Here is a 24,901-nt window from a genome sequence, read left to right on the forward strand (position 1 = left end):
GTGGTTGAATGGTGTGTGCGCGCTCCCGGTGACGGTAGTTATTATTGATAACTCCGGCTCCGATAACAATGATAGATGGTGTCCAGCTGGAGCGGAGTTGAATTAAACCATACCGGAACCGCACCGGATACCGGTGTCATGTTCCTGGTGACCGGTGTTTAGGGCGTTTTGTTGGATGCCTGTTTTTGTTTTTACGACACTACCGCTGTTTGGGGAACAGCGACCCTTGCAGTCACTAATTTTTGCAACAAAATCGCTCCGTGAAGGTGCGTGGGGGTCATGTGTGTTATAAAATCGGTCCAGTATGGGGATGATCTGTTCAGACGAGCCTCGCCATCGGGACCAGGACGTGCAAGCGAGTATGAGTTGTGGCACTACCAAGGCGCTCCATCTCAGAAGAACCGGAGCACGTTTTTAACAGGTTTTAACAGCTTCATAAGAGAAACTGGGGAGATTCATGTGCGTTGCTTACATTGTGATAAGTGATTGTGAAGTGTTTGTGAGAATGCTAGAAGTTTGAAGTTTGAACTGGCACGAGAATAGGAACCCAGATCTTTATCTCGTTTAGAGTAAGTATCCGGAAGGATTGTTTCTAGAACTAACATACCAATAGGTACATACTGTTCTACATGGTTGTGTTTTGATTGCACTTCAAGCATTCTAAATAATCAGAAAAGTCCTCAACAATGTCCAAAGTGCGCTTAAAAGCATCAGTCAAAGACTCAGTCTTATTTATTTGTGATTTACTGCAAACTAAAACCACTGAAATCAAAAGTGAAAGTGCAAAGCGCGCAATCTATTTGTAAGCCCTCAATTTCACCAACAGAACATTGAAGAATTGGCAAAAGACCTTCGGCGCAGAACCGATGCATTGCCGTTGCATACCACGCGACTGGATGATGCAATGTGCGCCTTTGTCTAAGTGTACGGTACCGTACCGAACGGAACAACAGCAGCAGCTGCAACAACACCACCAGAACGGGAGCACAAGAAATTGGCCTTGCGCGTTCACGGCACTCCGGGCAATGCATCAAAATTGTGCATCAAGAAGAGTGTGTGCGCGCACGATTTGAAGCTAGAAGCATGAAAAATTGGCACAAAGTCGAAGTGCAGCGGTGATGGTGAAAGTGACAGCGGTAAAGAGCTAACGTTTTGCTGCTTCACCAAGGTGCGGCGGTGGGTTTCGGTTCAGCATGAAACTTATGCTTGCTCATCTACTTTACAACCGATGTATACCTGCGCTGCCACAGTCTTCCCTTGGCGATGCTAAATCTTTGTCGTCTCGTTTCGGAGACAATCCTCGGTGCCGCGTTGCGAAGCGCGTGCCATGTCTTCGATGACCTCCGGCCACTACTCTGGGGAGGAAATGGGAGGAACTTTGTCTCGCTTGCACCGTTCGATGTACTTGAAACTTTGCAATAAAATTATAAATCTCATCTGCACATACACCAACCAGTCATTGAGTGGGTAGCAAGGTGGGAAATGAGCTTTTTCTGGCAAATGGGAGCCAAAACCCACCACACACACGCTCGCTCGCTCTTAGTGCAAGTATTGGGAAAAGATTCGCTTCCTAAAAATGGCCCGCTGGAACAATCGGGAAGGGGAGAAAACAATAAAAAAAACCCGTGCAAGCAACAGCAAACAAGCAAAAGTTCCAATGGAACTTCACCGGAGCTGCAGGAGATGCTGTACTTAGTCGCATCCGTAACACCACGAACATGTTCAATCGCAAAGCGTCCTTGTGCATGCGTCCAAGGTTGCACACAGAGAGCACCAAAGTTACTTACTTCGGGCGCCAAGTTTTTCCGCACCAACCTACGCGCATGTGAAAAGTTTGTCTGTCCTCGGGAGTCCATCCGGGGCTTTGTGAGGGAAATGTCAGGCCCGGAGATCATGGCGTGCCAGAGACCAAAACATGTCCGTGTGCGTTAGATGTGAAACTTTGCTGTTTTATGGTCACATTAACGTGCACTTACAACGTACGAGTGCTGCACGCAAATTCATGATGCGAGATGAAATAAATACCCATGAGCGTTAATAGAATGTACCGGACGCGTGGTTTGGACCGGCCTTTAGTAAGCCGCCACAAGAGACAGGAGGCACAAAAAATCAAAGCTGCCCATTTTTTATTACCTTTTTAGTGAGCCATTTCGTAGTGAGACGTGTGACATAGAATTTTGGACATCATTAAGTAGGAGTTGTGTTGGGGGTGGAAATTTGCCCCCCCATTTGTGCACTTAGTAATTTATAACGAACATTTACCGCTATGGGGATAGTTGTCCTTCACTAGAATAATCAACTGGTTTTTATTGAAAGCAAAGATATTAGTTTGCATCTGTTAATCTGAAAGATAAGAAAATGTGACAAGGTGGCTTTAATAATGGTTAGTACATCAAAAGAAAGTACATCACAAGTTGTGCTTATTATAAACAGATGGCGCTAGTTCGACTAAACGATCAACCCATAACCTTGATGTGTACTTATTTCTTAATGATCATTTTAATGATTTTTATAAAAATATTTTATTAATATCGGTTCCTTTGGACGGATTTTATTGACAGACATGTTAAATATTTTAACATTTTAAACTGAGCCTCTATTTGTATTAAACTAGTTATTTTACCCCGGCTACAGGGCTTCGCAATCGAATTTATGAAGGCATACGCAAAACTCATATTGTTTCACTTTGCTCATATTGTTTCACTGCGTCTGTTTCTCAGTCCAAATCATCAATACAGGGTTTACCTAGCCAATCCGGCATCGTCAAAGCGTTATCGGTTGCCGTAAATACTTTTTCGGGCGACGTAAACCCTCAATTGGGCAGTGTCATTTCTATTCGGGCCTTGTGAAGTATGAATCGGGCATAGTGCAGAATAAATGCGGCCTACTCTATATTTTCTTGTTTTCTAGTTGTAAAACAATACTTTTTTGCGATTAGTTTAACTGATGTGTAAGAAAATTCATTATTTTTAAGTTAAATTACAAATAAATTAGTATTTTAGTACCAATTGTTTGAACAGGAACGTTTCACATCATGGTTATCCTGATCTCAGTTTCTATAAAAAAATCTATTTATGCTTATTCCTTTGTTATGTTAATTTTATTTTTTATTCATCGTTTCTGTGGTTCGCAGTTCGCTATCTATTTTGGTTTATTCCAATTCTTGTTAATGTGGATATTCTTGCGTCCTAGGGTTATTGGTTTTGTTAAACTTTTGAAAATCTGAATATCTGAAAATTTAGATACATATAATACAAATAAATATACACATAAATCCGGATTGAAAATAAAGATAATGTTTCTGGTCTTCTTATATCAGCATTTTCACTACAAAAAATAGATAAATAACTAATTATCTAATTGAACTGCTAAAAAACAAGTAAATATTTTTAGATAGAATTAGACGAATAATTAAAATAGAGAACAACAAACAAAATACAGAATGGCAAGTACATGCATGCAAAATAAAAAAAGGATAAGTCAATAGAGAAGCAGAGCGAGAGATAAAGTGTGCAAGCGAAACCACACGTGCAGAAAAATGTTCAATTAATCAAAGTAGTCTGGTCATAGGGTTTGATTTACAGCTCATAGTTTGTACACGCTGCAACAGTCGTTGCTTTTCAAGCAATACGGTCCAAGAAACCCTGCAAGTAATCAATTCACCGTTAGTTTTTGGTAGAATTTGTATTATAGATAGATGCCAGCATTTGTATTATAAATTACAGATAATTCTCTAAGCTAATAATTAGTAATAATTATTCGTGAAACTTAAAACAAGTCCTCCAAATGCATCTAATCTGCTGCATTCGTGTATGCTCGACATTTAAGGAAAAAACAACGAAAGGAAAACAATTACTATATTCCTGTTTGTAAGGTGCACAAAGAAATCAAAGATATATATAAATATTTAATATTTAAATATTTTTGATAAAATTATGCCAACTAATCGAAGGTGTTTAATGCACAAAAGGTATGGAAGTTAGAACATCAACTATGTGACGGCAATTATGGCAAGTGTTGACTAAAGGAACCTGCCCGACTTGTCGCTTCACTTGTATCCTAGCTTTTATCGCCTTCTCAATATTACTTCTTGCATCTTTCTAGTCCCAACGCTCAACATTACTCTTTACTTGTAGGCATTTAGTTAAACCTACGCCAAACTTCGCTTAACGCTGAAGCACTAACTAATCACTTACACTCTCAGTTCCCGTTAAAATGTCAGCAATACAACAACTCTGTTCATCAGCCTCCACTCGTGTCGGTTTTTTTGTTTGTTATACTAATAATTGTTTTTGTTTGAGACGTTTGACGTGCGGTACATACACACTACTCAACCTCTAATCGGGTAGCATGACCGCATACATGAACGCGCACTGTCAGAGGGTTGGGCGAGTTGTGGGCGAGTTGGTGAGTGTATTGCAGGCATAGGGTAAAACGAAAAATATACAAACCCTCGTGCTTGCAGGCAAAGTTTTCCATTCCTTCACTAGCACGCGCGCAAACGGTGAAGCGAAAGCGAAGTTACAAAAGCTGCTGCATGTTGCTCACATGCTGGCTGGCTGCATACCGTGACGTGCACGCTGAGCTGCTGGATGGTAGAACCACTACTATACAGCCACATTGAACGGGAAGGCAACAGGTAACATCGTTTCGGAGATGAGTTTTCTTGTACCATTCTTCCTGTTTCGCTTTTTTTCTTTGTTATTCGTTTCTACACTTTTCTCCGTGTGTACCTCGCCCTTCCCATAGGAGCTTGATCCGCTCACGTATAATCCCCCAGCCAAAGCCGCGCTTAGCCAAGGCGGCCGAAGCTCGAAACTGTTTGCGACAGTTTTACTTTTTCGACTCTTTTAAAATACTTGCTCCCGTCACAATCTTCTCTGTTAATAATTTAGTTTGCAGAAGTTTTGAATCGCGCGTAGAGGGAAGCGTCATTGACGATGCAAAAAATAAACTGATGATGATGTTGATATTGAAGATGGGGTACTGTTTTTGGGGTAGAATGAGGTTGCGATGAGGATAAGCTGATAATTGCCCAAACATAACTAAAACAAAAAAAAACTGAAAACGGAAATAGCTTCGAAAGTAATTTTATTCCCTGCACCTTTCAGGTTTGATTTTGGCAATATGTGTGACACTGTTGAAATGTTAGAAAATTTGACCATCCTAACATAAGCCTAGGTGGCACCTAGATGGCACTTTGCTAAGCTCGTTAGAGTTTGATCAAATTTTGCTTTGCTACTGCTGATGGTGTACTTTGGTCGGTGGGGAATGTCGTATGTCCTTTCATATCCTCGCTGGTGGTTTGTAATCGAAACGGTCAGTTTAGTAAAGGAAAGTTACGCTAGGAGCTTATTAGATCATTTTTTATCCTAAAATGCATCTGTTATGACTTTGTCTCTAATGCCATTAGCATCTTTTATTTTGTTCTTAATGTGATTTAATTCTTCGTTTTATGTCAAAGCGCAATTATTCCTATGATGTGAAGTGTTATTATTGAATTATTATGTATCTTTCATATTTCTTATCAACATATCATGAATAATATTTTTTTCATTTATCTTAAAATTTTTTTTGTTTTAAATTACTTTTTTTATTCACCTTTTTCTAGAAATCCTCTTTAACCACTTTTTTGTAATTATTTAAGTCCACTTATGAGAAACTGCTACAACCAACACGACGCTTCCACATTAACTAAAAACGCACTTCTCTAGCCCAACCCAGTGGATTTGAAATTCGATCACATCTGTACGGCAAAAGTGCTAACGCCAAGGAGCGTAACAAACAAACAAACAAATCCAGCAGCAACAATAACAACAACAAAAGTGAACAACCCACCGCTGTCGCTAGTCAAAAGATTAGCTCAAAGCAATCGGTTCAGCTTTACTCTGAAAAGCCCTTCCTACCCAGATTCACGTCAGATTCGCTCCCGCCCAGTGTCTCTGGTTACACTTGCCATTCGCGTGCACAAGGCTTCGGTGCAGCTTCATCCACAGCAGGAGGCAGAATGGAACGTTAAAAATCTATCAAACGAAAGCGTGTGTTGTGTACGCCCTTTACTTCCCTTTTACGGCCTTTTGTGAAGCGCGTATCCTCGTGTTCGTGTAGAAGCGCCACCGGAAGTAATCGGTACAGGGCAGCATCTAGTGAGGGAGGTTAAACTACACACACCAAAGAAGAAAAAAACAGTCTCGCACACAATTCCCAGCACAATGGAACGGACAACAGCATGAAAATTAACCCAACCAGTCTTTTTTCCCCCGCCGGGATGTGGCGTGTGGCCTGTTCATCCCGAGGCAGGCCGGAGCGAGAGGGGCTGAATTCTTAGTGTAATAAAAGGAATGCCGAGACCGCCTCCCGACTTTACGACACCGGTCCGGGACCGGGTGGTAGTGCACCGTCGAAGTAAATCTCGCTTAAATACACTCGCTCCGACATGTCTATTGCGTTATGGTGGCGGGGATTGTTAGTCTTTTTTGAGGGGGGGGGGGGGGTACTATGGGAAGGTGGGTGCGCTGGGCATCAAAATAGAGCTCGGGAATGCTTTTCTTCTATTGCCTGATAACACAATAAAAATGAACATACTCGTTCGTCCTTGGTTTGGGCGCGGACGGGACACACTAACAGCTTTTTTTTTGTACAGATTCTGGCATGTTTTCTCATCACCGACACCTTGCGGCGGTTTAGTGTATTGTATTTTGTGTATCCATTTTGCATGGATTAAACTAGGTCGCACTATATTAAGAAAGGTGTTATTTATATCACTTTTTAACATAACCTATATTTACTCTCCATTCTACTATGCTTTGACATTTTTCGACTGTCAAAACTATGGCTAAATGCGCCATCTGGGGGGAAATGTTGACAACTCTTTCAAGCATATGTTTTAACCGATGACAATAACCATAACTTTGGGATTTGCTTTCCCCATAAAATGGGCAACAACACTAAAACAACTCCCATACGAAATGCTCGCGGGATCACTCAAACGCAAGTGGTGGAATATTACCCAAATAAAATAAATCCCACTTACAACGAACATTTGCACCGGCATGCTGTGAACACACATTGTCCTGCACGTCAGGACACGTCAGGAAGTGAGCTGTACTTACGATACGGGGTGAGAAAACCAACACATCCCCATTATCCTTCACACATCCACACACACAGACCGCATCCATTGTGGCACGCTTCATTGCGGGCAAATTGCACTAATGTCGTAACAGTATCATCGATCATGGCTTGTGCATTCGCACGAGCAAGATTGACAATAGAGTAGGGCAACAATTTGAAGCAACACTATACAACTTTTCATCGCCTCAACCTATGAGACTGAGTGATAGTGACTCTTGATGGAAGAAAATGGGCGGAAAACTACCTTTGCCTTATCCCGATACTGACAGTTATGATTGTCATTTCGCGCCTCCGCTTCAATTTGATGATTGAAAGTAATGCGCTCGTGGTGCGTGAATGGTAGCAGGTGAGACTTTGTGGGCAGACGATGATGCACAGTAGCTAGTAGATGGAGCTTCGTTTGCTACGTGCATCATAACGTGATCACGAAACGTAATTAGTACCATTAGGAGAAGTACGTGCAGATGGCGTTGTAGTTGGGTGACCTTGTTCAGACAGTGTTTGGCGCAGGAAATTGGGAACATGTAGGATTGTACCCAAAACTATCCTGAAAGAAGTATGTTTACGCTTTAGTATGGTGTGGTTTTGTCCATCCATCGGTCATCTCGGAGGTTTTGATTTCAAACCATTGGAGCAAAGGGATCAAAGCGCCTAAATGTATACAATTCCTTTTTGTTATGACTTAAGATGCTTCCAAGTATTGGATTTTCGTAATAAGTCTTTAATTGAATGGTTTTTAATAATAATTATTTTGATTAACCTTTTCTACCGTTCCAATACAGTTAATACGTTAATACGGATACGTAAGCAATTTGTTCATTGATTGCAATTTTTATACTTATTTTGGCTCAAAAGACGTTCAAAGAAGAACGTAATAGTCGTTCAGAGTAGAAAAAAAGTAAGAGATAATGCAATTTAATTACATTTGTATTTACATTTCTCATGTATCTTTGGTTAATTTATGATATAATTTGCATACCTTTATGCGATAAAAGGCGCTTTATTTTAATGCTTTGGCTTCAAATGGCTGTATCTATCGGATTTCTAATTGGTAAGACAAAGACCGTGCTCATGGAGTCGTCTCGAACAAACAAGAAAATCATCGCCTCGAACTTGTCAAATTCTAAATGTGTTTCGAGACTGATGTCTTGTTTGACAGCTTTCAGAGTGCGGTTTAAAAAACTAAAGCGCCTGAAAGTATGCAAAAGTCATGTGTTGTATGATAAAATGCCCTAAAATGGTTCACTTTTCCTTATAAATCTATAATTTAAAGGGTTTTAACTGAGATTACTACTATTGAATGGATTAATAAGTCTTCAAAATCGATAATAATCAAATAAGTCTACTTATTGATATCAGTCTAAATATTTGTTTGATGTTTGATGTTTGAGCATGAAATTTAATTTTATCTAATATTGTAATCGTTTGTAATATAATTTAGATACCTTGCAGCGCTTAGAATGTGGCTAGATAGTCCATTATGCATAACTACAATTTAAATTACTAGAAAAAAGTTTGGATATCAGACAAATTCCTGTCATGCTTTAATCTGTCCACTAAAACATGCAAGGCTATAACACACGCTAAATTGAATTCCTATACTCATAACTTGCCTGATAATTAGTTTCACAATCCAAAAACCACATTACCCACGAAAAACTAGACAGCACACATTCTACCACCTCAACTTATTACACTCCTGTATGAACGCTATACACTGCTTCGTTACTCTTCACTTCGAATTTTCTATCCTTCCCCTGGCGCTAGCCCAGCACTAGCATCAGCTGTGTTGTTCATTCGCCACTCGTGCTAGCTAGCTTCAAAAGCACTTAGGATAGTGCGCCAAACTGTTCCGGCAGGTAAAATGTATCTGAAATGTATTCTCCGTACATTAACCGAATCAAGCTCCTCCAGTTCCGAGCGGGCACCCACGATTGGTATTGGCCAGACAACGACCAACAGCTCTGCTGCTCCCCTCACGGATAATGTTTGCGTAACGGGCTAGAAACTCGCACTACCTTCGGTCTAGCAATGGTCTCTTGCGTTTAGGAAACCCTTTTCCCATCCACTGTGCTGCGACCTGTTGCACGGCAAAACATCACGGCACAAGCGCGCGAAGAGGAAGTTCTGGCCAAACCGAGACCGAACGCCCATGGTATCAATTAGGCGGCAAAGGTCGTGAAAAAAGCACCCTCGCTCAACGGGGAATGCACACTAACGATAGCGCTGGGCGCTCAGTTTTCGGGGACATTAATTTTGGAAAATTATACTCCCAGTTCGGTTTTGCCCGGTGTCGAGGGATTTTCGACGGTGGTAGCGCTCCGCGTTTCGGCGAAGCCCGTGGTGAATTTAACTAATGAACTGTGTCGCATGGCTTAGGTGCTGTCGGCACGGCTACTAACGTGCCAATATGAGCCATAATGTAAACCTGGAGGTGGAAGTTTATATAGATTTTACAGTGAAGGACAATGTTTCAACCGATTCATTTAAATGAATTATTTAAGCAAAAATTGTAGGATAAATTAATATTACTAAGTGTATGCAATATGTTATAACGCCTTAATGTATGTCATTTGCATTGCACTATTGGCTTTTTCATCATTTTAGCTTATTTAACTCCAGTATGAGTTTTGTTCCCACGTTTTAAAGTCTCCAAACCAGGTACACATTTGCATCCACAACTGTCCCCGAACGGTGACCACCAACAGGGACTATCTCGGAACGGAAAAACATTTTAATTAAGCCAAAATGAAACACAAGATTATCACCGATGATGAATCGGTGCTCCCTAAGGTCTGGGGGTGGGGGTGAGAAAATGGGATGCAACAGAACCACAAAAAAGACATCCAAATATATAATGCTTCACCGATGCTGTGGCAGAGGCTGTAGGCAGCCGTATGAGCAAACAAATTCACCTCCATTCGTTATCGTCAACACCTGACTTTATTCGGGGTGGATTTAGGGCGAAAGGTTGGGTCGGCGAACGATGACCGGCATGTGTGTGTGCTATAAGCCCAATTTGTGGAGGGATAGTTCGTCAAAGCTTCACGTATTCATTAGCTGGTTCAACAAAGAAGCGAATGATATAAAGGATTGCCATACATGTTATTTAAAGGATAAACGACAGATATGTTGAAAGAAACACATAAAGTTTAAAAATAGGCGTAAAATACTAAAATTTGTTTCAAAACACTGTATAAAACATTGTTTCATCTATAAGAACAGCAAGATCACACTAAACCATCGATGAATCAGGTCGAGCGATAAACCGCTTTTTACTTTACTTTACTGCTATGCTGTATGCTCAACAGATTGTTTAACACATCATTCCTAGCCGTTGATTACACTTGCGTACATAATATCTACCCCATATCCTTTTCTCCCACATCACATTCCCCCATCACTCCCCAAAGAACGGAGAGGAGCTTCATATATGTATACGCTCATCCACAAAAATCATCCCACGAAGGGCTCGAACGCCGCAAGCGCTTCCGTTCGCCATCAAAAAGCGGTATCGTTACCGGATTATAGTTAATTGGCAACTAGCAGCGACGATGAAACGCAAGGCCAATGAACGTTGGCCAACCAAACGTGCCAGGGGATACAGTGAAAAAGAGAGAAAGAGTAAAGGGAAACAAAAACACACGCACACACACACACACAAACCCTCTACCCTTTCAACTCCTTTGCACCCCTTTGGTAGCATTTTCGATGGATGATCTGGTGGTGGAAAATTGTCCTTAAACTATGCTAAACCTCCCACAAGCAGTAAACAAGAAGCACCACAAAAACTGCAAAACCGTTTGCGACCCAAACACAAAAAACACAGGCGATTAGTTTGCCTCAAAATGGTTTTGCAAAATTGGGGTCGGTTTACCGATACCCGAGGGACAAGCTTGTCATAGATTGAAACAAATTTTCCGATTTGTGGGTGGGTTTGTGTGTTATTTATTAACTCAAGGTTGTGTTGTTATCATGAAGTTTTGCCGGCCGGGTTTCGGTTAGCCTTGGATAATTGATTTTTATTTTAATAGTTTTGATAGCCACTTTCTCTTCTTTTTGTCCTTTTCCTCTGTGTTTGGGTGCTCTATCATCTCTTCTCTTGCTTTCTGATACCTATGTACTTCTTTTTAATTCATTTCAGTTTGTTTTTTTCCGAACGAAATGGTCGTGCTGACCTTTTTTTCTGGCTCTCACTTTGTTTCGATGTACAGCTCAAAGCTGTTCTTTCAACTTTTGATTCATTTCTACGACATTCAACAAACCAAGCAATACACTTTACACTTTTTTCCTTTTCCTCTTTGCTTTGTTTTTCACTGTTTATTTTACTTCCTGTCCTAAAAATTCCGCTTTCCGCTGCGGAGTCGATTATTATTATTATTTTGCCTTACCATTTGTCCATCTTCCTTCCCGTTGCTCTTGCTTATGTTTTTCAATTATTTTTATTTATTAACCCTGCGGCTCGTTTTCCTAATTTCACAATCACGAAGCCCACGAGATTCCATTGCCCTACTCCCCGCTTTCCCACCGACCGGTTTCAAAATCCACCCTGTTGTTGGGGGCTGTTTATTATGCTGCCTAGTCTTTTGTTTCTAGGCTCTTTCGGCCTTCCCGACGATACCTTTCCCGGCGTCTTGAACTGCCATTGATAAATGGAAATAAACATCGCCGCTTTCACTGAGTCACTGGCGGCAGCCCCGCCTAAAGTATGTCGAGAGTCGCGACCAAGGGAACGCTGGCTCAGATGAATCGTTCTCAGGGGCGGCTGGCCCGACTCGTCAGACGGTAGACTTATTCATCAGTCAGACAGTGTGTGTGTGTGTGTGTGTGCTGTCGGCTGAAGGGAGTGAACAGTTACCAAACAGTAATGGAAAGTTCCCTTTTGTCAAGCGATACGTTTGTGTTCTGTTTCTGAATCACGATAAAAGAATAGCTGCATGAGAAGTATTTTTGGCATGTTCTATGCTATTCTGTTTTGGTTCGATCGTCATAAGCTGACGGATAATTTTAGATCTATATTCTTGTCTTAAATTTTTGTATATTTTGTTTGTATTGTTCATTTTGCTCTACAATAATTTTATAGGAACTTACATTCCATTCTAATTGCTTGATTGTCCTCGAATATTTTAGTTGAAATGTAAATTAAGTATTAAATGTAAAAAAAGCACTTATTAACACTCAATAAACATCGTAACTTCCTCACAATGTAGTAGCTAACAAATAAAACAAAAGCAAAGCAAACAATCTGTTGCATACATTTAGGCGTTTCAAGATATACTGTGATACACATTAGCGTATTAGTTTTATCAAAAGTTCTCTTAAAAAATTGAAAATAAGGCCAATATAATTTTAATCTAAATAAAAAACCTTTTCAAAAATTCTCTTTATACAAATGTCACTATCTTTCGTAACTTGCTGCAAATAAGTCATAAAGCTATCGTCTGCTTCCTCACATCCTACACATCGACCAATCAGAAAAAAATCCCCTTGAAATGCCAATACCCCACAACCAGCACATCATTTACCCAGCACCGGCTAGCCTGTGTGCAGCTTATTGCGTCCCCGAGAATCAATCGATGCTCAATAATTCTTGTGCAATGGGCTACGAGTGCTGGACGACAATCAGAAACCGCCCGACACTCACCACTTCTCCTCAAAAGTCAAATCCCATTTTTATTGAGATCTGCATTAAAACCATTCCACAAACGCACATGGCCTCCGGCTGGTATGGCCGGTCCCGTACGTGTGACGCGTACTGCCCACCCCCAAAACCCAAACATAATACCCATCACACAGCCCTCCCGAGCGCTTCCTGGAGCGCAGGAAGCTGGGTTCCGTTTTTATGTTGCCTTTCCGTTGCCCTTCCTGCCGTTAAAAACAGCATCCCACGACCGAAAAGTGGTGGGCAAACCGAGTCGTCGAGTTTGGGGCCATATCGGTATTGTCTCGCTGGCGCCTGAAAGTATGCAACTGCAACTTCCTATAGCAGGCGCGCGGCGCAAGGTTTCGGTACCGTGGGTGTTTAGTGCCTGCAGTGGAACAACACCCCCTCCGGAAAGCTTCTTGCCCATGTGCGCTGGCAGATGATAACGGGGTCATTATAGCACCACTTGGTGGATGGCTTACTTACACTTACGGAGCGAAATGTCGATTTTTTTTTTCTTATTGCCACAAACTTTGGAGGATGATTCATTGCTTCACAAAAGCTTTGGAAGTTTGGTTTGGATTCGGCTTGTGTTATCGTTTTGTTTTGTATGTTAAAAATACCTTTATTTAAAAGAATACTCCTACGTCACCGTCTCCATTATTCGACGTTACTAGAGTGCTTACTCATGCAGCAAACTCACCAACACAACCGAACGTCTCACGATCGTTGGCGAGAAACGATCATCTGTTCGGGAAGATCGGAAAAAGCTCCTGCTCGAGCGTGGGAAAAATATCCTTGTGAACAATACTCTCAACTACAGTAAAAAGGATGCCTAATTCTGTCTCTTTCTCGCGGATGCTATCAACCACCAAGCAATAAACTAAAAGGCCAAAATAAAAAAAAATAAAAAACCTACTAGTTGGACCCTTTCGCACGACGAACTTGACTTCGTGCAATTCCGGAGTGCGTGTGTGTGTGTGCGTGCGTGTGGGTTGCTTGTGTACACGCATACGCAACAGACACGAAGGGATGCTTTGCTTTTTCCTTTTTTTTTTGCTATCCTACCGACCCGACCACGACCCGATCTAGCGCCACTAGTGCTGGCAGCTGGCGGTCACGATGAGTTAAAAAGCCACGATGGCGTCGGTACCGCTTTCAGTGTCGCACAGCATCGCAAACGCGGAAAAGGCCGGAAAAATAGCGGGCAGCAGCCCGCGCACAGGGAGAGCGAGCGCGAGAGTTTGTGGCAGTGGCTGAACGCGGTGAAGAAGCGTTCGAAAAACCGTTGCGCGTTTGCACGTGGTTCGTGCGAGTCGTTGCAATCAGTAGACTTGACGTCTCCATCGCAGGCGAACGCGCCTTCGGTGCCGAGCCGTTGCGGAACAGTGTAATATTGTAAGGCACAGGGTCAAAGATGACAGTATTAAGAGATTGGTGATCAACAAATTTGGGTGTAAAGTGTGGTGCAAAAGCTTTTTCTAAAGTGTACAAACAGTGCTGTTTATGCAGTTCGCCAGAAAAGGGAACAGAATGAAACAAATCCCTTTAGCGCCTCGCTGAGGTGTCTTCTGGTGGAGTGATTGTGTCGCAAGTGAACCAAGTTCCGGTGCATACGAAATCTGCTTACTGGATCAAGAGTGTCCTCTTTCCTTTTCCTCTCTTCCTCCGAAACACTTACTTGCCTTCCTCTACTCCCCAATCCCTGTCTCTCTCCCTCTTGCTCATCATCAAATGTACACCTTTCGACGGACGGAGCACTGCAACGGAGTTTCCATTTTCGCGTACCCAGGACCGACGTAATCGGAGGATCGTGCGAAATGTGTCCACGTGCTGGTAAACATGCAAGATATGCCCGGAGGACAATAAATAGATAAATAACATGATGCGTCTTTCGTCCCCACCCATCGCCATAGAACCTCCTTCCTGCTCGCTCGCATTTCCTTTCGCAGTTTTACTGTTTGCTTAACTCCCAAAAGCTCCTCCGCGCAGATTGTGCCCAGAAATATTTCGCCCGCGTCTTAATTGGCTGTTGACAGCATTTTTACAATCTTTGCTAACAGCTTGAGGACAGCGTACGTTGGTTGCGTTCGTCCAACGTGGTTTGAGATATTATTGGCATGCTCCCAAATTTCTTTCCCGTACGCTTACGCTGAAAGGGGAAGAAGAGTGAAGAGTTTCGCGTTTACATAAGAAATTTGGGACGCATATCCTTGAGGAAAGCAATCATGGATAGGGGCCGTACAGTGAATGTGGACAAGCACTTTCCTCAAACTATTTTTATGACTGTACTTAACGAGGAAGAACCGCTCAAAGTGCATTAAAAAGGTGTTAAATTGTGCATACAACACGGCCAAAAAGCGTAAAAAAGTGCTAAAAAGTTATAAGACAAAGAAATCTGAGCAACTAAAACTGGATGAAAAATACATGTCTTAAAAACTGATAAGCTCAAGAACTTATAAAATTACACACACAAAACAGACCAAACAGCAAGCCAACAAACCATCTACGAAATTTGGATTTTTGATGTTCATTTTAAAAGGCTTTTAGAATTTTCGTTTGCTGTCATTCTAGATTTTTTAAACATTCTGCTCCGTCGGCTAAATCCTTTCGCCATACTTTAAAAGTGGGGGTTTCAGGTTAAGTCGGTGTAAGATGGTAAAAATAAATCTACAGTACGCTTCATGAAGCTTCGGAAACTATTTCTGAATTTATAACTATATATTATATAGATATAGTTATTCGCCACACCATAGATTGTACCACACAAAAAATGTACAGTCGGTGCCGCTAAATTTTGGCTCTAGCACACCTATTTGTATCTCTAAGGCATCAGTTTTTGACTGTAAGTCAGTTGTTTTGTTTACAAAATTTTTCCTACAGTTTGAAACTATGTATTCCAAAATCATTCAATTTTGGTTAAGTACAGGTATTTCCCGATTTACATCATACTCGATGACGCGATTTCGTTGTACGCAATATTCTAAATTTGACAGTTCTTTTAACAAATTGTATTGAATTGTCACATCAATTGTCAAATGCAAAATAAAACGCTTTTGATTGATTTTCAAAAACCAAATTAAAATGTTCCAAATTGTAATCTTTATATGGAATCGCATCAAATAACTAATTTAGAGGCTAAAACCTATGGTTTCAAGTAAAATGACACTTGAATTCGCTATAATTGCACTGAAAACCTCGAAACTCGATATACGCGGATATTCGAGATATGCGATAGCCTCCGGTCTGCATTAATAGCGTGTATTGGGAAATACCTGTAATTTATTTGATAGAATTTAAAATATAACAATCCTTATGCCAATTTTGGTAGATTTAATGATGTGAAAAAAGTTGGCATATATTTTTCAAGTGTAAACAATGCGTTGAGAATTTATTGAATTTGATTCGTTTTCTCACAATAAAAACAAACAAATTACACGATTTTTGTAAAAAAAAAGTCATATTAAAGTTATTATAAATCTGCTCAAAAACCTTGTAAATTTAGCATGATTCCTAGGAATGTTATATGAATCTCAAAATCAATTTCAAAACTCTACACTTACAGACAAAAATAGGTACTTTGGAGTCGAAAATTGGTACGCACTGTCAAAAATGTATACCTTAGGGTCACAATTAAACCGCAACGACTGTGACCTAAAGTAAAACCTAAAATGCCTCAGGTATAAGTATAACGGCCATTGTTGCTTGTTTAATGCTGAAAACGGTTTCTAACCCTAAAATTTCAAAGAAAATAGTTTAAAAATAAAATCAAAATAAATAGTCAATAGGAAAAATTGCAACCTAGTATGATAAAATATAAGAGTAAAGCCAAATCAACGTCAGGAAGAATGATTAACAGTTGGATGTTTGAATCCAGTTCTCGTTGTTTGAATGAAGATTTCGATCAATTCCAAAAAAATTAAATGTACTGTAAGCACTTTGTTTGTTTGTTCCACATACAATGCATGAATGTTCAATGTATCTGCACAACAAGGTGTAATCAAAACTGAGTTCTTCTGGGTCATTGAACTACAAGGGAAGATAGTTGCTGTTCCACTTTCGCTTCTCGCCATTAAGGCTCCCGAAATTATCCTGGAATGATCATCCAAATCAGATGCTTTTGTTTTGTCTTCGTTCAGTGGTGTCAATCTACTAGAAGTCCCACTCTTTACCCCTCATTATGAGCAAAATAATATGACCTCCAACGGTGAATCGTCACAGGATGCGTCACCTCCAAATAAAACCCTCAAACAGCTCCTCCAAAACAACCAGAGCGCCGGTGTGTTCGATCGGTTCCGGTCTAATATTTTTCCTGCTTCTGCTTTCCTATTGCCTTCTCCCCGAAACAGTGACAACCTACGGAGCCCTTATGTGTGTGAGTGTGTGTAGGGCTGTGAATGATTTATTGATTGCAACTCCGTTGGCAGCGGTTCAAACGGAAATGCTACCCCGCGTTTCGCAAACGCACACGCTTGCTTCTAATTTTATTCTTTTTTGGCAAGATGCAACTCTCGCTCACGCGCTCAACAGACAGCTGGACATCGTGGCGTCATTGTGCTGCTGCTCCAGTTGGCCAGCACGAATCCAAATATGCACAGTGCTTCCCAGTTGGTTGTAGTTGAGCGAGAGTGAAACGGTGCGCTGTTTTCCTTGCCCGTTTTTGGTTTGGGAAAAGCCGTTAAAAATTGTGTCCAATTTCCGGCTGACGCACGTATCTACCGAGCCGGACGAGGGACGAAATCACGGACGAGGAAGAACGCCCGCGGGAAGACAGCGATACAGGGTTTTAGCAGATTAGCACAGTGATTCGTAATCCGTGACCGGACTAGATGAGGCTGCTGGATGATGATATCTTTGCGCCAGGCCGGGCTCCGAACAGTGACCCTCATTCATTCATTCATGCTTATGGGCCTAATTTGAGGGCGAGTAAGCACAGCAAGCGAACAGATTCCCTATCTATTTAATAACCGCGAGACGAATGGAATCTCTTAAGGGAAAAGCTACTTTAAGCAATCAAATATGAAGCGTTTTTTTATTGTTGTGTTGGCCTTGTGGGACATTGTCAGACTATACTTAGGCCAATACGATAGTTAGTCTACATGATAAAAGTTCTGGTTCTGGCTATCTTGTCTAATTAAATGTGTCTAAAAGAACGGAAAAAGAGTACCAATTTGATGGATGCGGCAGTCCAAACCTCTCATTGGCATTGAATCTATTATGTCCGTATTGTGCAAAAGGGGTTTTCTGGGAATCTATACCTTTGAGTACGAAAGAATATCTCCGATTTGATGCGAGACATGCATGAAACTGTTAGTAATCAGTTAATTGAAGCATTCATAATAAATTACAAGTTTTGCTGATGAAGGCAACTGAATAGAATCTGTTGTTGTTCATGTGGCTACAAAAAGATTATTCGTTATTTTTGTAACAAAATTTCTTTGAAAGGGCGAAAATGTATTGCATAAAACTTTGAAATTAATACTAACTAGCTCTACTTTATTATTTTCTTGAACAGAAAAGAATCAGATGAGAAATCAGTTGTTTAAGCTTCAAACGGTAAACTAAGCTATTCAAAATGTTACGAATTGCATCACCAGTGTTACAAATTGCATATCTGTAGGCGGTTTATTTGTACGGTAGTTGCATAACTCGTCTGACCATCTTTCCCGATAAGGTTCTAAATAGTGACCGGCCGAGATAATATTCCCACAGCAAAAACGTCACAAAATATGAAACGACCAGAGAAACACAATATTTACATCTTTTTATAGACCTACTCGAGACCACCGACGGTATCGATGCTCGCAAGTGAAAACCCGTCGTCTGGACTACGAGACGTCTGCTAAAAGCCGTGTGACGCATTTGACTTCATTGCCAGTGTTTCGATTAAACGTCGATGTATTGTTGAAAAATACTGCTCCGTTAGCATTTGTAATCAATACCAACACCAACGTTACTTAAAAATGATGATAAATTCCTACATTGCATACATTTAGGCGTTTAGAAAAGCTTTTCATAGATAAACTTTCACTTTTGACGAATCATTGGAAAATTTGAAATGCATTATTTTTTTAAGGAATAAACAACTTAAACTGAAGATTCATAAAATAGAATTGCAAAAATAATTTCAATGTTCTAAATGAACAAAAAAATACTCACACAAACACACACGCAACATCCCTATTTTCAATCTTTCGGAACATTCTAAACATCTAACCTTGATGCGTGAAATGACGTGGAAAAAGTTTTTCCTATGCTCGAAGCAATCGTTTCCTGTTTGTTCCATGTCAGCTGAAAATGTGCAGCATTGGGACAGCACAAAAACTCACATAGTGAGGCCAATTCACGGTGAAACTTTTATCATTATTTGAAATGAATACGAACTGTCATAGCTGTTGTTGAATGTTCCACGCTTTGTTTTTTAAGCAACTTGTTTTTCCGCTAGAATTGAGTGTAGTTTAAAAAAAATATTCGCAAGGAGCTGTTTCGTTTATCTTCTCAAAAGGTATCAGTTACCTTAATTTAATTTTTAATTTAAAAAAGCTGATAGAAACAGCTTGTAAAAAAGTGTAAAATAAAAGGAAATTCAATCAAATTTCTGAGTATCAATTTGACTTATTTCTAGAAACAAACTGCCCGCAGGACCTTGAAATGGCAGACAAAAACGAAGTAACCTCAATGCATCGTTTACAGCCTGAACAGGAAAAGAGCAAAAACTGTACCATATCTTCCCCCTCTCAGCACAGCAACTGAAGTAAAGCTAGCGAAAGCAAGCAAACACTCTTGCACATAACACCGAAATCGGAATATTCCTGTACCATCGCACCACCGACCTCAATGTTCATCGAAAACCCACCTGTTACACCTGATTCCTCGGAATCACAAGCAAGGAAGAAGCGCTGTTATTCTGGTGTCTGCATGCAAAAAAAGCAACCCAGCTTAAGATCAAACGACCTACAGCGGGTGCTGCACGGTAGTACGCAAGAGAGCGAATACCGGATTGTTTTTCTATCCCACCGGGACCGACGGCTCCTGAAGTGCTGCACAGGTTTTAGATGACGTTTTCGATTATTCGCCAACCGCCACGTTTCCACGACCACGTGGTTTTCGGTTGCACGCCTCGTTTAAAGATTCCACATCGTACGGTGGCTGACGTAAGAACGCATAGCATTGGGAGTGTTTGGTTGTTTTTTCCCCCTATAATGCCTTCGAGGTTTTTCATCGGTAAAGCTGCTAATAATAGACGAAACTGATATTCAAAATGTTGTAAAACACACAGACTCTCTGGTGTCTAGTGTCGCCGGTGTCTAGTGGCGAGGTGCGCCACAGAGCGATTCGATGAATTATTCTTCATTCGCTAAGATAAAGTGTGAGCACGTATGTCAATTGCTAACACCAATCAGTACCAGCACATTTGAACTAGTAAATGTGCTGCAAGAAATGTGGGAAAACTTTCTTTTCACCTTTCTCACGTACGGGACGCGGTTTAATTTAAGTTTTGGAACGCGTGGAGGATGAAACAGCCATGAGTGTGACAGCAATTAGTTCGTACGAGTTTTAGCGCTAGCCGGTAGTGTTCTGATTTATTGCTTCTCAATCATAGCAAAGTTGCAAAAAAGTTCGAAAAGATGTTTTATTTCCTTTTACTTAACCATCAGCAGAGCAATTATTCAAGAAACTGAAATGTTGTTTTCGAAGAAAACCGAACTTACCAGGAAATAAACTAGTCGAGATTTATTGAAAACATAGTTTCTTGGGTTTGATAATTAATTACTCTATGGTCCGCAATGCTATCAACGCAAGAGAACGATCATAATTTTTGAATTGTTACTTACAGCTTAAAATTTACCATTTAAAAATGATAGTATAGCAGCATAAAATTGAAATAAAACCCTTTGTCGTGCGGATTGCGAGCCTCTAGGCGTTTTGCGATAAATAAGGCATTGCGATTGAGCAACCACAGACAATTACAAAACGCCTAAAGGTAGACATTTTGCATGACTCTCTTTTCTTAGCCCTTTTCATGTTTTCTTTGTTTTCAATTTAATGTACAATTTTAGTTATTTTTAATGGTAAAGAGATCTGTTCGATGGTTTGTAAAACTAAAATAAAAAATAAGCAACAGTCATTATTATTTTTGCAAACGTTATTATAAAGCACACAGCTCTGGTAAGCGCCTTAAGGTATACAAACATACAATTTTTAAGCATTATTAAGTTTGCGGCGAAGATAAATTCTACGAGTAAAGATTAACCCACTCCCGCCTTTCTAAGTGGCTTCATGTATGCAATATGTTGATTGAATACATTTTTACTCTTTTCGAAAAAAAAGCATGATTCTTGAAACATTTCAAAAAGATACAGCAATTATCCGCAGTACGCGATACTCGATATACGCGAATTCGCAGTACGCGATTCCTCTAAATTTGACAGCTCCATGTGTTTTTTGCAAATATTTTCATTCTTTGAAATATTGTATGCTCTTTTTGAATTTCCTTAATGTTCTTAAGGCATTTTGCATTAAATTTGTGCAAAAGATACCTGTTTTATAACAAAAAACTTTAATGAAAAACTCTGTGACGATATATTTCAACCCTGGAACCGGTAGTGTAAACCATTTGTCTATAGGAATTCGCTATATGCGAAAACTCGAGATACGCTATTGCGCTCGGTCCCGTACGATAGCGTATATCGGATAATGACTGTATTAATATTTTCAAACGTTTCACAAACAAAAATTATTAAAACTGGAATTTAAGTTAAATCTTTACTATTGCTCTCCAATGTGATTCATAAAAGATTTAACTTTTTATTCTTTTAGTCCAATCCCGTGTACAGTTTTCAAGGGTACGTGCAACGGTTATTTCATTTGAAGTGCTTGTGAAGTGCATTGCCCTAATTTTTATTTAATTGAATTAGTTTTAATTTATTTTTTACAAAATATATAACTCAATATTATAGATTTTATTAAGGTTAATACATAGCTTACATACATTCAGGCGCTAAGGAGAATAGGAGTACTTTTATACTGACTGAAACGTGAGTGTACAGAAACAGTTAATGAGTTTAAAACCGGTACCGAGAGTGACGATTTCCAGTGATTAAGTTCAAAGAGTTCAAATGTAAATTGATGTAAATCTCTACTATTACATCAATTTACATCATAGTCTTACAAATTAAAGCTCCCTTTTAAGACGAGCTCAACAAATAGCACATCTCTCAAAAGAAAATCAGAAAGAAATCGGTACACACCACAAAACTCAACTCTTTTGCACATTAACAACGCCAGCGCTCCGTACGCAACAATTGGCTTCCTGCAGGCTGACGCGGCAAGAACGAGTTACGAGACAATCACAACTTACACGGGCAAACTCGGGTCCCCGGTGTGCGCAGCGCAGCAAAACACTACACAAAACCCGCGCCACTAAACCGGCTATGCCCATAATTAAATTCAAATTTATCTTCTCACTTCCCGTTCCGCTTGCAAAACCCTTTTCTCTTGCCGTCGGCCGTCGTTGTCGAACATTGGGGGGCGAGCTGTGAGCTTCTTGCGGTTGCCGCCCTCAGGAGCGAACAATAGGAACGCGGGGAGTTTGCTCCCGTCTCGGAAGTGAGAAATTTTCCAAATCGCCCACTTTTGCGCTTCCGTTCCGGTGGTGGTGCACTTTTCCAGCATAAAAATCCCGCTCGCCATTCCCCCGTTGGGAGAACCGTATCGTGTGTTTTTTTTTTTGCTAGTTTTTCCGCCAGTGTTGTGATAGTGCAATTTATCTCATGAGTTTATTTCTGTTTCTTTCTCTTTTCACCAAACAGAACACTCAAGCAGCAACGGCAGCAGGAGAAGCAGCAGGAGAAGCACCACCACAACCAGCAATAGCAGCATAATGAAGTTCTACCTATTTCTCGCCATCGTCGTGTGTGAATCGTGCAATTATTTCTCCCACGCCGAGTATGACTCGCTCGTCGAGCTGGCGGCGGCCGGCGGCGAGCTGAACGGGGGCCACCGGCTCGCGCTGGACGATTCGTCCTCCGAACTGCTGGGCGAATGGTCCCCGCTCTATCCGTGGAGTGCGGCCATCAAGCGCAGCGCCAAGGCGGACATTCAAACCCGCCGGCGCAGTGCGCTCGACAAGAACTTTATGCGCTTCGGGCGCACGGACAAGACGGTCGCCCGCCAGACGCGTGCCAATCTGATGCGCTTCGGCCGGCCGGATCGGAACTTTCTGCGCTTCGGGCGTGATGGACCGTACGCAGCAGCGCTGGTGCGCGAGGACGAGCTGAGCAAAGAGTACGCCACCTCGACGGAGCAGCTCGAACCGCAACCGAATGCGGGCGCAGCTGGCGACGAACCGGCCGCCGCAACCAAACGGAACGCTGGACTGGGCGCGTCGGAGGAGATGCAAAGCACGGGCCTGTCGGAATCGGGTGAACAGATTAAACCGAAGCAAATCCTTTACATACGGCGCGACTCGCCGAAGAATCTGATGCGCTTTGGCAAGCGGCGCTCGACCGGATCCGGGTACATGCGCTTCGGCCGGGCCGGAAACTTGATGCGCTTCGGGCGGGCAAGCGACGAACCCGCGGTTGCACTGCTCGCTAGCGCGCACGAGTTTGGCCGGGCGGCCCGTGCCGGTCCGAACCTGATGCGCTTCGGGCGGGCCGGTAATCTGATGCGCTTTGGCCGATCGGGAAATGGTACCGGGTCGCGAACGGTCGCCGAGGAGCAGAACGCTACCAGCAGTCCGGCCCAGCTGCCGGAGGCGCTTCCGGCCAGCCTGGTCGATCTGTTCGAGAAGGACCCGGACCGGGTGCTGCTGGACGCACTGGAAGCGGCCGAGGCGGAGGAACGTGTACCGCTGTACATAGTGGAGAAGTAGTGAGTGCCTGCGCTTCGAGTCGCGGCGGCAGTTTCGCTCCCAACGGACGATGTCCACTGAGAAGCAAAATGCTATATTGTTGATAAACTCATTACAAACACAACAAACACACAATTCTGATTCTGTGTGACAGAATTTGGAAACACAACAACAACAACAACAATCGACAACAAGGCTGGTATCAACAATATGGCATTGGTTTGCTTTTCATCGTCGTGCTAGAATCAATGTAGGCGGTACTTGCTTAAAAACCGCCACAAGACAACGCTCACGACTTGCAAAAACACTATCAATTACAACACTTCCCGTCTCGCCGGCGCCAGCTAAGCCAAAGTATTAAAACACAGATGTAGATTCCCCCACCCAACGCTCCCTCCCAATCTATTTTTAGTGCGTACAGTCCAAAGGCACAGCACTGTTGTTTAGCAGCAAAAAAGCATAACGTTATTTATTAGGAATCTCCCACAAAAGAAAGGGAAATCAAATGGAAATGTGTAAATGAAGATATAAAAGTTAGAGAACAAAAAAGCTCCCAACTATAAGAAAACATGCAACAAAAAAAGAAGAACAAGATGGTAGCAGAAAAATAAAAGGAAAAGAAATATATAATAAAATACTAAATATAAAGAACCACTCTCACTACGCATCGGAGGGCAAAGCGCACCAGTGAAGTAGGAGGGAACGGAAAACCAGCGTAGCTTGGCGTGCGTGCGTGTGCCAATCGGAGCGGATCCGGTGCTGGTGCTGGGTTGTACCTGTGTGGAACACATTGTGGACACGAGGCTAGGATGCTACTAGATAAGCAGTACCATCGCACACAAAAAACGGGCGGACCGAGCGGGAAATATGCGGAAAACATGTATAGAATAAAGATAATCAACTGATTTTACTCTTCATTGGCAATCTTTCTTCGCTTGGGTGTTTGGTGTGAGAGGGACGGAGGAATAGTATTCGAAAGAAAGCAAAGAACTACTTCATTTGTTAGTGTAAAGCGCAAAAACATGAGAAAAAACGTACCAAAATGAAAAAGAAAACAAAAACAAATCAACTCGCACGCCTTTTTTGCCGTCACTGTAAAAGCTTGGAGCAGCTTTTTGTACCAAAGCTCTGCGGGAGGAAAAGTTTCGTGAAATATTTCATATTTGCGCAAAATTTCAAATTTAAATTTGACCTTTATTTTAAATTGGAGCTATGCAACACATGGTGTTGATAAATCCTCATTTTATGCCAAATATCAAACGAAATCA

At 41.5% G+C, this 24,901-nt stretch overlaps 1 protein-coding gene across 3 annotated transcripts; it reads left to right on the plus strand.

Annotated features, from left to right (window-relative positions):
• Positions 1-331: 331 nt before the first annotated feature.
• Positions 332-24,557, plus strand: LOC120896154 (FMRFamide-related peptides). Of its 3 annotated transcripts, none has more exons than XM_040300082.1 (2): positions 332-569; positions 22,591-24,557. In XM_040300082.1, the coding sequence occupies exon 2, from the start codon at positions 22,662-22,664 to the stop codon at positions 23,652-23,654; it is 993 nt and encodes a 330-aa protein (XP_040156016.1). In that variant the 5' UTR covers positions 332-569; positions 22,591-22,661; the 3' UTR covers positions 23,655-24,557. The 3 variants fall into 3 exon arrangements, with proteins under 3 accessions (XP_040156016.1, XP_040156015.1, XP_040156017.1); XM_040300081.1 differs by lacking the exon at positions 332-569 and adding an exon at positions 13,951-14,614; XM_040300083.1 differs by lacking the exon at positions 332-569 and adding an exon at positions 22,368-22,387.
• The last annotated feature ends 344 nt before the right edge of the window (positions 24,558-24,901 follow it).

The sequence above is a fragment of the Anopheles arabiensis genome, chromosome 2 (assembly GCF_016920715.1).
Source record: "Anopheles arabiensis isolate DONGOLA chromosome 2, AaraD3, whole genome shotgun sequence".
NCBI classification, from domain to species: Eukaryota; Metazoa; Arthropoda; class Insecta; order Diptera; family Culicidae; genus Anopheles; species Anopheles arabiensis.